This window comes from Pleuronectes platessa, chromosome 16, assembly GCF_947347685.1.
Source record: "Pleuronectes platessa chromosome 16, fPlePla1.1, whole genome shotgun sequence".
Taxonomy (NCBI): domain Eukaryota; kingdom Metazoa; phylum Chordata; class Actinopteri; order Pleuronectiformes; family Pleuronectidae; genus Pleuronectes; species Pleuronectes platessa.
The window spans coordinates 8798690-8814501 of record NC_070641.1 but is presented as its reverse complement, the minus strand read 5'-3'; the positions used below and the strand labels follow the sequence as shown (position 1 = coordinate 8814501).

The window sequence follows — 15812 nt, the reverse complement described above, 5'->3', positions numbered from 1 at the left end:
CAGGAATTGGAGGCGCATTCATTTCCAATTCATCAATGGGGAGAGATGCAGAGGAAGACTTCTAAAAAGGTTGGGTCTTTTTTAATTAAAATCAAAATTGCCCCACGCTACTTTGAATTATATATTTACCAGAAATGAATCCAACCGGCAGTGATTACACAGGCCCATATGGCTATCAATACTTCACATTATTAGACACACTTGGCTTATTAGACACACTCCCCACCTCCTACATTAGAACATTTCACCGACCAAAAGACTCAGGTGTGACAAGAGTTTTTAATTTTGAAACTTTCAAACTTTGTGATATGCTCAGTTCTCTGCTGAACGTAGACATGAAAGCTGGCCTTAAAGGTGGGGTAAGCGATTTTAATCCAATGCATTTTTAGTTTTCTGCTAATCTTTACACACTGTCTGCTATAGCTGTATGTTCTGTGTGTGCGCTGGAAACAAATCCAGTGTAAACACAGATCCCTGACTCTGTATTTAAGGACCAAAGAATGCTGGACTATACCCAAATAGCACAATGCTAATTTAGCCGATCAGCAACTAGGGCATTCGGGCACATGCAAAGGAAAGGGCAGAGTGTAGGGGCAGGAGGGATGGAACAGAAGAAATCAATTTCCATGGGAACGGTCATTAACAATGTATGCTAAGGATCCACTAATCCCCTTTGGATCAATTTATAAAATATGTGGAAATGCGTGTTACATCTTATACAAGATAATGTTATCATTCATCTGCCTTCTATCATCGAAGGATGGGAGAACAACCTGAAATACAGGATAAAGTATACTGGTATTACTGTTTCAGAATGTAACTACTACAGTTAGCCACTGATGTGCCTTTCTGATACTGCTCCTGACGCTACTGACACAGGACATTACACAGCCCATCATCTTCACAGTCGGGCTCAAAATGCTATGAGCTGAAGAACCAGACACTACATCTAATACAAAGAAGATAACTGAGGAACAAACGGGCGAAGACCCGTATAAACACCAGTGAGCCGTTTCAACTGTGGAGGGACCACCAAGAGAGGGATGAAAAAAGATGAAGAGGTTGCTCTGTTTCAGTTTGGCATTCATTCTCTTTTGCTCATATTTGGTTCAGTATTGTTTGGTCTGATTTTCAAATGTTTGTGGTGGGTTATTCCAACATTTTGAGATCAGTGGTTCGCCTTGGCAATGGACATGCATGAATGTAGAGGGTGGAGCTTCTGAAGGACCAGCGAAGGGAGGGCTGTATTTGTTTTATTCTTGAGTTCAAATAGCAACAGTCATTCCCGAGAATCACTTACCTCACCTTTAAATACTTTGGTTAGTTAAAGGGATAATTGGCTGCAACGCTGTTTACCCCTGAAATTCTGAAAGTGTTTTGTGGACTCATACAATTTGGCATAGTGGTTAGTAGATATTAAATGAATTAGAATTTTTGGGTGAACTATCCCTTTAAGCTAGGGATTGGTTCTGACCTGGTGGCTCTGACTTACCCATGGCTTTGGTCTCTTCTCCCTTGGCATTGAGGATAGAAAACTTAAACTTGGCGCGCACCTCACTCTTTGGGCAGCTGACTAAGAGCAAGTAAAGTGACAGATAGTCTTTGCTCTCCTCATCCAGACCTTTAGGATTTACACGTAAACACCTGAGGGAAAGAAAAGGGAGAGACTGGTAAGAGAGATAACGCTGAAGGGTGACCTGATGCTTCAGTTCCTAGAGGCCTAGAGGCACTTTTCTTCATAATTGTATGCAATGGTAACATTGTTATAAAAATGCAAATTAGGCTAATTGTAAGTATGGAAATACAACCTCCGCTAAAAGAGCTTGAAACAAAGCCATAATCTATTTAGTCACTTTCATAGAAAGCTGCAGTGCAACACTCTGAAACAAAGAGGAAAGTCTTTTTAACACAAACACAGCAACCAAAATACATGCCAATATTTGTCAGCAACAGCAATAATCTGTCAAAAGGCTGAACTGCCAAAAGCAAAACATTTCACGGCTCAAGTGTGTACACGGAGGGCAGGGAACACCTCTGCTTTAGAAATACAACAAAAAACGCTGGTTCTGGAGTATCAATATGGTACAGTTACCAAGACTGTAACAAAACATTGATTTTTTTGGCCCACAGTGATTTCTGAATGGGGTTAGCAACTAGCTTTCTAGCTAAACTCCATGAAACTGAAAACAAATACAGTGAGCCAATACACTCACAATAAATTTAATAACTTAGATTTGCTGCGCTCAGTTACAGTACATCAATGCTTCTGCTGAGTCCTTGTGTTTTTGTGGTTACAGAGAGCAGACTCAAAAGAATCCTAGCTTTGCACACTGTCTTTGTAACATATGGTTTGTTTGTTGCACATGCTGTTATACGGTTTAAAAACAGTAAAAGGAAGCACATGCCCATATGGACAATTACTTAACATCAGAAGCATCTGGAAGCTGGGGTTCTACTAAAGCACTTGAGACAAAACATTTGGAAGTGTCCTCATTAATGCAGTCATCCATCTATCCAGCCATTCATGTCTAGGTCACAGTGACAGCAGAAGAAGTAGAAGTTCACCTCCACCAGGGGGTTCTCACATCGCAGGGTATTACCAGACCAGGAGGAATATGTAAACCCTGTAGCATGTTTCAGATATTCTCTTATCCTCTCCTTCCAATTGAATATGCTTCCACAGGAAGACATCCAGAAAGTATGAGCTCAGTGCAAACCACCTTAACTCAGTTCAGAGCAAACTGAAATCATATTTCATAGCTTCGATTCCACCACGCTTTCTGGCATAAGCCTTCCATAGAGGTAGATCACTGTGACAACTTGACACCAGGATGATACATTTTTTAAATTTGAACCTCCCCTATCTTACAAGCACTGACCTAGACATTCACATGATACTGAAGAGTTGGATCAACTTAGACAGTCAATATGCAGAGTCTTTAGAATGAATTTGTCACTTTGGTAGAACAATACGCAAAGTAGGCTGTATGTCCCTTTACCTAAATACATCATCCATCTTTCCCAGGGAATCCCAGAGTGTATTGATGTAAGATATAATATCTCCTGCAGGCATCCAAGAGGCATCAGAGTCAGATGCTAATGTTACCTCAACAGTCACTTTTGCATGCCAAGTAGAAGTGTAGAGCGCTAATCTGCTCTGGGGGAACTTGAATTAATGTTATTTTTCCATTTCAGGGCAAATCTGGTGCCACTGTTCCCTCCCTCAACAATGTCTATTCAAGACATGGTCAAGACTTCCCCAAATCTACAGAGACATTTTTCATGAAAATATACAATAAGTGTGACTTAATGAATTGCATTAAAAAATGTCTCACAATATTAGTGTATATAAGTTTAACACATTTAACACATTTCTCCTAGTATTTGTGCTTTATTTTTCACTCTGACGCTAATGCAACATGACAAAAAAAGTAGCGCCTGATTTGTTGAAATTCAGGCATGACAATGACACATCATTTATTATTTCGAACACACAAGTAAGTAAACGTCAGTGCTGATTCAGAATATATGAAGGGACAAAGGATACCACTAGAGTAAAAGGATATAGAGGTTGATGAATTTACTCTCTAAAGAAGAAAATGCTCTATCTCTTGAATGAAGACAACGAGTGGATGAGCCTTGAGAGAGCTGTTTGAGTTCTCAGAGACCTCCTCTATAGATTTCAGCAGCTCCTCTAACCTGCCTTGACTAACCATTTGAGTTTGTCGTTGGCTCCAGAGGAGAAAGTGGAACTTTTGATGACCTCTCCCATCTCCTCGCGACAAAAGCTGAAGTTGTTGATGGTCCACATGTAGGAGAACTTCACCACTTTGATCTGCACAGAGAGGACACAGGAAAGGCTGAGACCAGACCTCTTTATTTATATATTTATCTATTCTATATGGGTAAGTGGTGTTTGGTCAGCCTGGACTTCAAAACCGCACATCAAAAGTGCCTTTCATCTAAATAAACACAGACAACAAACGACTGGAAAGAAGAAAGGATATTGTTAAAGTAGCAGCACAAAAAAACAAAAAAATGTACAAGGACAGAGATGAAAAAATAGACATCATCAATGACATAGTTTATCTACCGCGGCTCCTAACAGAGGAGTGATATCTGAACTAGCTAGGTCTACTGCAAGGACAAAAACAATTTCACAGTATAGGTACCTTTCAACAAGTAAATAAGTGAAATGACAACAATGTCAAAATTATGCTCATAATACTTAATCGGAAACTGGAAAAATCCCAATATGGTTAATGTCCATTCAGCTGCAAATTAAATCACATAAAATACAAGTTTTTCTCACTAATCACAAGAATCTTCATTGACCTTCTTCTGTCTCGACTTGGCTTATTTCAAGAAGCAACGCCCAAAACCGAGAGAGAGTGAAGGAACACGTTTGAGTTTTACTCAAAAATATATAACAATGCTCAGCTGAGATCAAAGTCAGTTCCATCCCTACCCTTCTTATCAGCCTTGACTCGCCTATACCTGCGTTGTAGGCGAAACGCAGCTAACACTTACTGACACACAGACAGTGCCACCTCGCTTGCTCTTACTTCTCATCATTGTTGTTTCTTGATCCTGGTATTTTAGAGAGTGAGACAATCTGCTTTTTGTTCACACTTGTAAGCACATGCACTGTGTACGTGAATAATAACTTCCCACGCGTATTCAGGTGTTTCACACTTTGTCCACGTTAATGCAGATATTTTGCTAAACAAACTGTTTTCTCTGTCTTTGGGCCTCTCGTCTACACTCAAATGGCATTTCAAGTCACCTCAAGTGAGATTTCTACAAATGCGTTCCATAGTGCAGATTTTCAAACACTGAAAAAAACGATGACATCACAGCTTACTTTGCGCATGCCCATTGTTGCTCTGTGTAATGAGCATGCAGCAGAAAACAAAAACAACAATGGTGGTTGTATACCGCTGAAGGTCAATGACTTCACTGAGGAAACTCACAATGTTCCGTGGTATTTGATGGATTGTAGATGTAGACAATATCGCCACCAATTGGACCGACAAGCTTGTTTGAGTGTTTAAAGTCGTTTTTGTGTTCTCATCTAGATGGAGATATTTTGTTTTTATTTAGTGGAAGGGAAAATATACAAATTTATATCTGCAGCCGTCTAGACAGGGCCTCAGTGTTATGCGCTTTGTGCAGCAACTGTCCCACACTGAGCAAAACAACATACAAATCTTTTTTAAATCAAACAGCAAATACACATTTATTTACACAGAACTAATGACAGCCCTTTATGAAACATTTTTCACCACTGGAGTTCAAGCACTAATACCACACATCCAGAAGTCATGCATCCCTCCTCACCTGAGTGTAACACCAGCTCTCAGCCACGGGGCCGCTGGACATGTCTGTCGGGGAAGGGGGGCTTTCGGCTCCGGACATTGCCAGGCTTGATGCAGAGAGAACCTGAATGGGGCAAGAGCACCAGCCAGGTGTTGGGTGAGGTGGTTCAGGGTGTGTAGTGGAGAGGAGGGCAGATAATAGGTCAAGCTGGCAGCCTCCTAAACCACAACATCTGTACTGTGAGCTGCAGGGAGATGAATCCAGTACAACAGGACCAGCAGACTCCAAAATACCAACTGGCACCCTGTAGGGACACACAAATACAGTCATTAAAATAAATGTGACTTCATACGGGTGGCACATTTCTATAAAAAATGTGTGACCTTGTGTATGTTGTTGTGTGTCTGTGTTTGTATTTGTGCACATTAAGGTAATTTCTATTTAAATGGGGTAATAGAGAGGTATATCCCAGCAAGTAGAACGCAAGGTCTCTGAGTTCATTTGTTTTATAAGAGGCGTCAGCATTCAAAGCACAGCAGTGGCACGCGCTCTGCTTTACTGAGGGAAGCCTTCCTTAATCTGCGCCTGGTGTCGTCTTTGTTTTGCTTTGAGAGGAGCAGAGTGATGCGCCAGCCATCTGATTCCAGCCAGGCTGCAACTGTCTGCTGTGGCTCTGAGTGAAAGGGCAAGACGTAAGACTTTCATCTCCAGCTGCCAGTATAGTCAAACCAATACAAGGTCACACAGTTCTTTCAAAAGACAGCAATGGCTAAGGAAGCTTAACATTTTGTTTTTTTTATAAGCACCCGTATCCTTGATTTTTTTGTATGCCTCTTGTTGATAGCCGTGGCTGGAGGCATCACGTTTGTCTGTCCGTCTGTCCCATTCTTATAAACACAGTATCTTAGGAAGTTTTTCAAATAACAAAAACATCCATGTTAACTACACCCAAATTGAGGGTCATATGTCAAAGGTCAGGGTCACTGTAGTCTGTCACTGGATGCATTGGGACCTATTTTTGGCAAAATTCTCCTCCCCTTGTGCTGCCGCCACGTTCCATCTTCAAAACTCCTGTTGCTACAATAAACAATCACAGCAGCTCTTGAGCTGGTACAAAGTGAAACTGAATTGAAAATGAAAGTTTGGAAAAAGATTTTGATCTTGTAATCACACAGTCGACATACATCTTTCACAGTTTTTTTTTACCTCCGTCATTGAAGTTAAGTTTTCATCTGCGTGCCAGCAGGATTGCGCAAGAACTACTGGATTGATTCTCACACAACGTGATGAAAAGGTGTACTACTGGTCGGAGCGAATCCATTAAACTTTGCTATTGTAAGGTTACTGTTATATCACAAAACATGTATTGAGCTCTGTAAATGACATATTTCACCAACACCTTGAAAAGATGTCTTAACTTCAAGGGACTGAATAGATTTAGGTAGTTAAAGATCCAACATCACAAAAGAGAGCTTCAGCCATTATTCAAGAATTATTGCACTAATTAAGAAAAATTAAGTTTTCTGGGAAATGACTGATTGGGTAAAATTATGACATGATGATGACATATATCTAAGTCTGAAGTTACAGCCATTTTCAGCAAAAGACCAGTTTCTGGCCATATATCGTGACTCAGGAAAATAATTAGGATGGTGACCACACTTCCTGCAACATGACTTTCATCCTCAAGTTTCATTCTGAAATGCTGCAAATGAGATTGGCACTGCAAAGGCCATATCATGTCTCACTTTCTGTTTGTGGCATAGGGAAACTTCCCCATTATTTGTATCAATTTTTTTTCCCTTTAAAACAAAAGCAGCCTCATGGGAAAATCTTGGAAAAAAAGGCACACGTGAAAGTTTGGTTTCAAAGCTTCATTTCTCTGGTAACTAAATCCCTCATTTCCGCCGGATTCATATCCCTGCTCCTTTCATATTCCTCCCCAGACATTTCGTACCCAAGTCATCACAAGGGCTCAGGATTTGGCTTTTCCCACTCAACCTGCACGTCCTTCCAATCTCCAGCCAAAGAAATCATCCACTTTGGTGCTTAATTAGTGGCTGATTGAAAGAAAAGTTCAGGACCTGTGAAAACCTGTCAGAAATTAGAGTATGAGAGCAAGAGTGCATAAGACATGTAGGAAGAAATGAGAGAAAGGTATAAAGTGAGAGTGACCTCTGTCTTTGCGAAAGGATCGGAGACGACAGGGGCGACACCGAAACCTCGACAGCTCCAGACCGAGACATGGCTTAATTAATGTTTCGAGATAACGCCTGGATCTGATCTTTCTCAATTCTGCTCCCCCCTTTCCTTCTTTTGTGCTATTTGTATCTGATGAAAAACACTCGTGGCATTTTCGCTCAGTAAGACAATAAAATATTAATCACAAAACTTGGGAGAACAAGGCTGCCCTGATTTGCAATTTAAATTACCTGAGACTTCCTGGCAATTAATTATATTTTATATGAGTGAGTGAGAGCGTATGTGTGTTTCTCTAGGTGTGTGCGTGTGTATATGTCATCATTCGGGCATTGTTTCACAGCATATCCCAAGCACAATTAACCGAGTGCTCCTCTTGTATACTGTCCCTTATAGAGCACCATGAATGCCTAGTAATCACAGGGAATCAATTTAAGAAAACATGACAACACTGGCAGCACTGCTAACAGCCTCACAGCTTTCTAAATAGACCCAGATGACACTTAACCAGAGTAACGCTGAAGATATATATTTTTTTCATCCTTTTCATGACAAACATCAAGAGCACAGCGGCAGAAGGAAAGCTGCAATAACGAGTCAGTAGAAATGTCTTCAGACAGTTCATTTGTCACGGGAAATCAGCTGATGACACTGTGAATGGGAAAAATTACTAATAGGCGATAATGCACAGTGCATAGAGAAAATAAATATTGTCAAATTACAGGGTACGTCTGGAAGAGATTCACAAAGACTGTATTTTCCCTCCAAAAGGCAATTAAACGACCATGGAGGTAATGGAGGTGCTGTACTTCAGATAAGGGCTGAAGTGTTTGATGCAGCTACTAGGATGTCATCAGCACCTCATAGGCTGGATTAAAAAAGTAGTGGAATTCATGATGAGGGTTCGAAGCTTCCAGACGTCAATACAGAAAGAGAGCAAACAAGTAGGAATTATAAGTAGAATACGCCTTAATCTCCTCGCCAGCAAATGCAGCAAGAAGCACACAACAGCTTATCGCATTGCATACATATGCATACAAAGGCCCTGCAGTGGATTCTACATTGTGAAGCCTTTCTTGTTGACTTCTTACTGGGATTCAATGCAGCAATTCATGAGGGCTGTTGTTATACTGATTATACTATAGTGGAGGCTGTATTTTGCCTCAAGTTTAAACAGCCATTCAACATCATGAGCCACACAAAGACGCATTCGATTGTATGAGTGTGTGTGACAGACTGCAGCTTCGTACAAAGAACAACTGATGCAATATTGTGATTTAGTGTAGGATAACAAGTGGTTTTTGATTTTCTCTCTGTCTGTCTGTTGCTTAGCCAACTCTGCCATGTTTATAGAGGACTGACATTTATGAGTGTGTGCAATTGGCTTGGCCTTGGCGGAAGTATGCAGTCTCTGAGTTCTAGTGTTGATAAGGATAAATCTGGATATGTTTTTTCATTTAAATAACAAATCTATTTATTGTATTGTCCAGATGCATTTTTTATCTTTAATGATTAATTGATTAACAAAATTGCAGGTGATTATCTGTCAACTGAGTAATGATTGTTTCAACAATGACATGATATAGTCATGTCCTCCAATGTTACATGTGAGTATTTTGTCCCTTTATCTCAGGAATCAGATTTTCATGAAGTTTGGTCTTATTTGCTCCTACATCTTCAAGCATGATTTGAATACATCGTAGTAGGTGGAATAGAAGAATAACTGGTTGAGCTTAATATTTTTGGTATCACACATTCTTAATGAAAAAGCAAACACTTTAAACAGGTACTTTTTGACACTATGATGCTGTTTCAAAGCTACGTTGGTTGAACTGGGACGTAAGAAACAACAGAGCCGTCCCCACAAAAGGAGCACATTTGCATTTTTGTATGTGTTCTGTATGTGCAATGCAGCAAGTGTGCAAGCATACTTTAAGAGGGAGGGGAGGAGGATGGGCAACCTCCATCCTGCATCTTAGGTCCCACGCCTGCTTCCAGGGAGGGGGAGCCAGATGAGGAGAGACAGACCTGGAGCCCATTTATATTCATTACAGAGAGACAGTCCGCTCTCACTCTGCCAGTCCAGCCTCCATCTCTCTGTCACACACCTCAGCCCGCCGAGGAGGAGGGTCCTTCAAACCAACAGACAGAGAGATTCAACTTCCGCTGTATAAACAAGAGCTACGCAAGATGATGGTGGATCTGCCTCCCCCATTAGGATGAGAGCTGGAGGCTGCCAGCTGCCCGGTATACTGACCACGCCACGTACAGTCATTCCACCGCCAGCTCATGTTGCCCACTGAGTCCACACATCAGCTCCTGGTGTTGTAATGCTTGTGCTGTGATATTAACTCCATCTGTACATTTTACATGGTGATAGCGTATATCTCTGCGCATATGTTACCTCCATCTGCAAATTTGATAACACGAACAGCTTACAATGCATATTTATACTCCAGGACGAATTTCTGTTCATTAGGTTTTTCCATCTGTGCTCGTGACAATCCGGATCGCTGGTGATGCACACGTTGCCTGCACAGCTACCGTGACCTGCCAGTCTCTGAACACTTTCTATCTAGTGTATTTTCAGTGTGTTACTATATGTTTGAATATGATAATGTTACCTTTAGTACAACTCTCATGCAAATACACAAACACTTACTGTCCCTTATGGAAACCTGTCTCTGTGTTTAAATTAACGTTTTCTATTCCAATCTAAATTTATGGTGTTACCAATGAAACAGTAACATAAATAAACATGTTGACACAGTGGCCTCTGAGATTGTAATGCTTAATACGCACCAGAAACAAAAGGATCTAGACAACAATAAAATGGAGCCACAACTTTGCTATTTTTAGATCTGTGCCACAAATGAGGCTACATACTTGACGAAGGCACAGTAGAAAGCCTCATTTACATCCTCATAATTAATGGTCTATTTTGTATAAACTATAAATCCTTATGTAGCAAATGTGTGATTTTGAAGAGTTTGACTTGACTTGACTTGTCTTGTCCTATTAACTAAATCTAATAGGTTTATCCTCTGTACAGTGGCGATTTGACAGTATTTCTTCATCTTGTGCGACTTAGATCTTCCCTGTCAGACGAGGATGAGCTGTCAGAGCTAAGCCTCAGCTGTACTTAGTCTCAGCTGCGCTTTAATCCGCGAGCAAATTTGCTGATATTAAAATCTTAGACTAAACGTGAGCATATTAACATGCATGTTGAGACATTAGCTCATACAATTAAAACATCTCCTCTTCCTATTGGCTGGCTAAAAGTGGACAGGGCTTATCAATTAACTCAGCGAACTCTGTAAAGTAAGTGCTCATGCGTGGCACAGTTGCAGAGTGGATTCTATTGACCTACTGTTGGGCTGAGAGGGAGAGAGCTTAGACCTGTTTGCCTACTCGTCTTTTGCTGAGAGCTGTTAAGCCAACTGCCTCCAGAATGTTTTCTCTTGAAACAGCTGTAAAATTCGAGCAAAAATATTTTCAGCATCATTGATTGGGAAGGGTGATTGTTGGATGGCTGCCCGAGCTGGCCTCTGATTTCGACTCAAGGCAATCCCTCAAACAACCTTTTGCTCAATTTCTTTTATTTCTTTTAATTGTATTATTTCACACTATGACAGCTGTATAGATTTCATTGCATGTCTGATATTTGCTGCTCATAATGGCAAAATACTAAATTTTTACAAAAAATAAGTCACTGTCCACACTTTCTTATAAGATAATGTAGGCTCCGTTTTCTTCGCGATCAGTATGCGCCCATTACCTGATGATAAGATATTATATGTTTAACCAATTGATTTGTATGAAATTGTCAAGTTTGTCCCAAAAGTCCTTCAGTAGGGCCGTGTGGCAGGGACTTTAGGGGCGACCAGGCCTGCTGTGGAGTAGGAGGTGAAGAATGACAGAATAGAGCAATGGATATCCTCCTGGATTTCCTTACAGCTATTGCTCAGATGCTCAACAGAAAATAACACACTCTGCATGCAAGCACCCCCCCCCACACACAAACATGTCTCTATCTAAAGTCCCTTTAACTTGCAAAATGAAAGGGAAACATCAAATACACCAAACCACCCACTAGCCTCTCCCTCAGGGTCCCCCTTACTGCTGGGAGGAGAGGAAAATGGGTGGTACGGTGCCGAGACACCACCACCAGGTGGACAGAGGGTGGAGCTGCGTGATTTTGGCTGCTGGAGAAAAGGCTGCGATCACAGCACCTATTGTGGAGTGTTTGGAGGGTCACCTTGTGAGACAATAGGCAGCGAGTGTAAAAGTGAGGTACAGAGATGAGCTGCAGGGTTTGGAAAGACAAAGTACAAGAGAGGGAGTGACAGAAATACCCTAAAAGCTGAGGCTAAGTGACAAAGTGTTGCAGTCATGAGCGTATGCATGATGCCTGTCTGAACGTAAATCAAACACCCACATGCTAGCTCGCTTTTACACGGCTGATAGTCAGCCGTGTGCTCTTCATACAACCCCCCTCTCCTCTCCCTTCACCACCCTCTTCCTTTCAGCTCTGGTGAGAAATCTGACAGAGGGTTAACGAAGCCTGTTCATCATAAGGTCAGATTCCATTAAAGGCAGACTGCAGCTCCAATGAAAGCTTACAGGCAGCGAATGCTGGCAGCGAATGCATCCGGGGGATCAGCAAGACTGATCAAGTGAAGTAAGCTGACCCCCACTTCTATAAAAAAGAATTACCATACACAGCTGGACAACTGGTGCACGTCCTGTCAAATACGCACATACACAGGAGTTGCAGGTGTAAGATTCAGGAGTTTTGGCAGCCGTCAGGCAGACTTTCGTGAGAGAGGAAAGTAACTTGGAGTTGACTCTGACATTATTGGCAAGAAAATCTAAACTATATTAGAAGCTGCCGCAGGTGAGTCTGGCAGGCAAAAATTGACAGCAGAGGAGAATCTTCTCTGAGGTGCGAGCGAAAGACACATACACACACACACTCACACACGTGTGAACAAGACGGGATGTGGAGCATATATGAAAACATTTCTGCTCTAGAACAGTGTTCGTCCATCTTGCCCCAGGCACTGTTGAAAGCCCTGACACTCACTGAGGGAGAGAAAAGGAGGGTGAAAACAAGGATAAGAGAATGCCAGGACAAGCGGGCACACATGCATGACAGGGCTGAGTGCAGACTCGGTGGCAGTGTTGAGGAGACACTGGAGTGTGTCGGAGCCAGGGCCGCAGGAGGTATGATGGATTAAGAGGCGCTGGCAGAGACAGAGGCCCTCTCTGAACCGTGGAGTTAACCCCAGTGAAACAACATCACCATTCCTCTCCATATCACTGATGGTGTCTTCTCTGAGTATCTCTCTTTCTTTTCCTCTTTCATGTTATTTCTCCCCATTTCAAACCATTTTCCAGACTTCAAATTTTCCCTCTTAAACCTACAAAATTGCTAGAATGCCACGCAACCTTGCCAATGCCACACTTCTTCCTTAATGCTATGATTTGATCGCATTTCCTGCTTTAAAAAGATATAATAAATATTCATCTGTGTAGCTAAGATAAGAAAAAAAGAAAGTGAAACAATAAGTCACAGTGAGATCGCTAAGCCCAAACACTAATGTTAATATCATTGCTTCACTTCAAAGTTTTAAAGTGAGTGGTAATATCAATAACTTCTTTCCGTCTTATCAAAGATATTTAATCGTCTTTACAAGTCAGTAAAAACCAATGTTGATGCTTTGTCTCACATTTTGCCACAAAGCTGCACTTTATGAATGACTACCTGATAAATAAAAAGTCTTGTGTACTTCATACAAACACAAATACCTTTATACTGCATGACTTCCAGTCCTAGGGAATCACATTACACATGCAAATCAATCTATTTGCATACTCCTCTGCAGTTTTTTGCACACTCAGCTAGAAATATCAGATATTACTTATTCAATAAGACTGACCTAAAAAATAACCCTGCACTGCTGCTGTACTTATTTCACAGAAGTAACAGTTGCATGTGGTTTTCACACACAACCATTAACCATAAATAAGACCCAGTGTATGTGTACATTAGCATCCTGGAGCCTGACATCTGAAGCTTTTCAGTCGTCGCTCACACAACCTCTCCTCTACTCAGTGTGACCAATTAACCATCTATACACTCACAGCAAAACACATGCACATGCATAACACACTTACAGCACAGCAAATCCACAGTAATTTGAGAGTTGAAAGGATAAAAATGATATACACTGAAGCAGACATCAAACTTCAGTGAACACGTGTAGCTGAGTTAGCAGCAGAGAGGTGCACGACAACATGACACTGTCCCCTTCTCCAACACAAAAATTAACTGAGCAACAAAGCAAAGTCTGAGAGTGACTATCAAAATAAAATGATTTGAGACAGCATACAATAATCAGCAACAATCTTTGTGTACATATATTACATTACATTTAGCTGACGCTTTTATCCAAAGCGACTTACAATAAGTGCATTCAACCATGAGGGTACAAGAACCAGAACAACAAGAATCCAGAAAGTACTATTTCTGTGTATACTGTACATACCCACACATTAGGTATTATACCAAAACATATATAATAATCATGGCCATAAGTATTCATGATTAAATTATTAAAACAAAGACAAGACATCAAGACATCATGTTAGTCAGCCTGATTATTATTTGTCTTGGTAATGGAGAAGGTCCATTATCTGCTGTTTAATAAGCAGCAACATTTCGAGGGGGTCCCCAGGAAAATGGGACCGGGGAGCCGCTACATTGAACCAAACAGAGCCCGCCAACCAATAAACACTGAAATTACAGTGCTGATAGCAAAAAGCATGAGGCAGGGGGTTTGTAGCCAATTATAGAATTTAGGGGAGTTACAAAATTGTTGTAGCTGTGGATCAGACTTTCTCGGGGGGGTCTCTACTGCCACCCCCATTCTCACAGAGAGAGAGAGAGAGAGAGAGAGAGAGAGAGAGAGAGAGAGAGAGAGAGAGAGAGAGAGAGAGGACGGGTTTCACTCCGCACATATGGCAGAAATAATAATTGGAACTAATAATACATATTCACCATGTTGGAGTGTGATCCAGATAGTTAGTGCGTCCCGATGGAGAAAAACGGAAATTATTTAAGAAGAGCTGAATTGATTTACACGTTATCATAGCGCGACACCCCTATTATATATGGATAGATATACATACATGTACACCCAGAACATCATATGTTGTGGCTGATGAGTGATCAGAGGACCTCTTCGTTCCCCTGAACAAAGATGATAGACAATATACTTGTGCAGCAATGTTTGTATTGGATGTGCTCCTGCGGGGTTGTTTTTTTTACCCTCCCTGTTTATTTTCCGCCCTGCAGAGGCTCTCTGCATGAAGTTTCATTCTCATGAAATGAGTCGAGCTTGAAGCCAAAGGGAGGAGTGAATGGAGGGAGAGGGATTTGTTTTGTTACTGCACTCAGTGCAATGATGCAATTTATAATTAAAATGCAAATAGAAAGAAAGGGAGTCTCTCTTCACCTTGTTTCCACTTTACTCGAGTATTCTCAGGGGAGGCCCATCTCTGCGCACTATCTATGTGTCCAAGCCAGTAAATCAATTTTCATATGAAGCTCTGAAATCAATTTGAGATTCGGGCTGTACAAAATTTTAAGCACAAGCTGCCGCAAAGCTGAGAGAAAACTTGCACGGACAGAAACATCCAGCCTGTGGCTTTAAAACATTTTCTACTTTGCTAAGATGATGTGTGAGGGATTTTTAAAGCACATCCTTAAACTGAGGGCTAAAAGCAATTATTTCAGAAAGAAGAAAACACAGGCTTGTCTGACATGCACGCCATTGGCCTGTCTCTGTTTTGACTATAGCTTATCACAATAGGTGGCTCGAATGTCCTCTAAGCTTCAATCTTGACAAACAACAAAGACAAATGCCATGGAATTAATCATTTGGGGGAGTTTTATTCCAAAAGTGAGCCTGACAGAGAAAACAGGGGGGAAGTGGAGTGGAAGCTTTTTCTATTGGTTGTCCTTCAGTGTGACTTTGTCATGTAACACATTTCCAGCTCAATTATCTGCATCCAGTGGATTTCAAACACGTTTAGCAAGGACCAGAGAACTTGGTAATTAGCTGGAGCCCTGGATCATAAGGGGACCAAAAACAAAGCCTGTCTTTAGCTCTATCTTTATCCCTTCCACTTGTCTAATCTCTTCTGATCCTTCTCTCTTCACGAAGGGTGTTGGACATCATATATGCACAGAGTCAATACCTTTATATGCCAAGAGGTTTCAGCTTTGA

At 41.2% G+C, this 15812-nt stretch overlaps 1 protein-coding gene across 3 annotated transcripts in view; it reads right to left on the bottom strand.

The window, feature by feature from the left end:
- spop (speckle type BTB/POZ protein) overlaps window positions 1–15812 on the bottom strand; it is a 98884-nt gene that overhangs the window by 44789 nt on the left and 38283 nt on the right. For all 3 annotated transcript variants that reach the window (XM_053444037.1, XM_053444036.1, XM_053444039.1), the window contains 3 exons: window positions 5341–5623; window positions 3714–3835; window positions 1493–1644 (listed from right to left, as the gene is read on the bottom strand). In XM_053444037.1, coding sequence (XP_053300012.1) covers window positions 1493–1644; window positions 3714–3835; window positions 5341–5418 — 352 coding nt within the window. In that variant the 5' untranslated portion in view covers window positions 5419–5623. The remainder of the gene's footprint in view (window positions 1–1492; window positions 1645–3713; window positions 3836–5340; window positions 5624–15812) is intronic.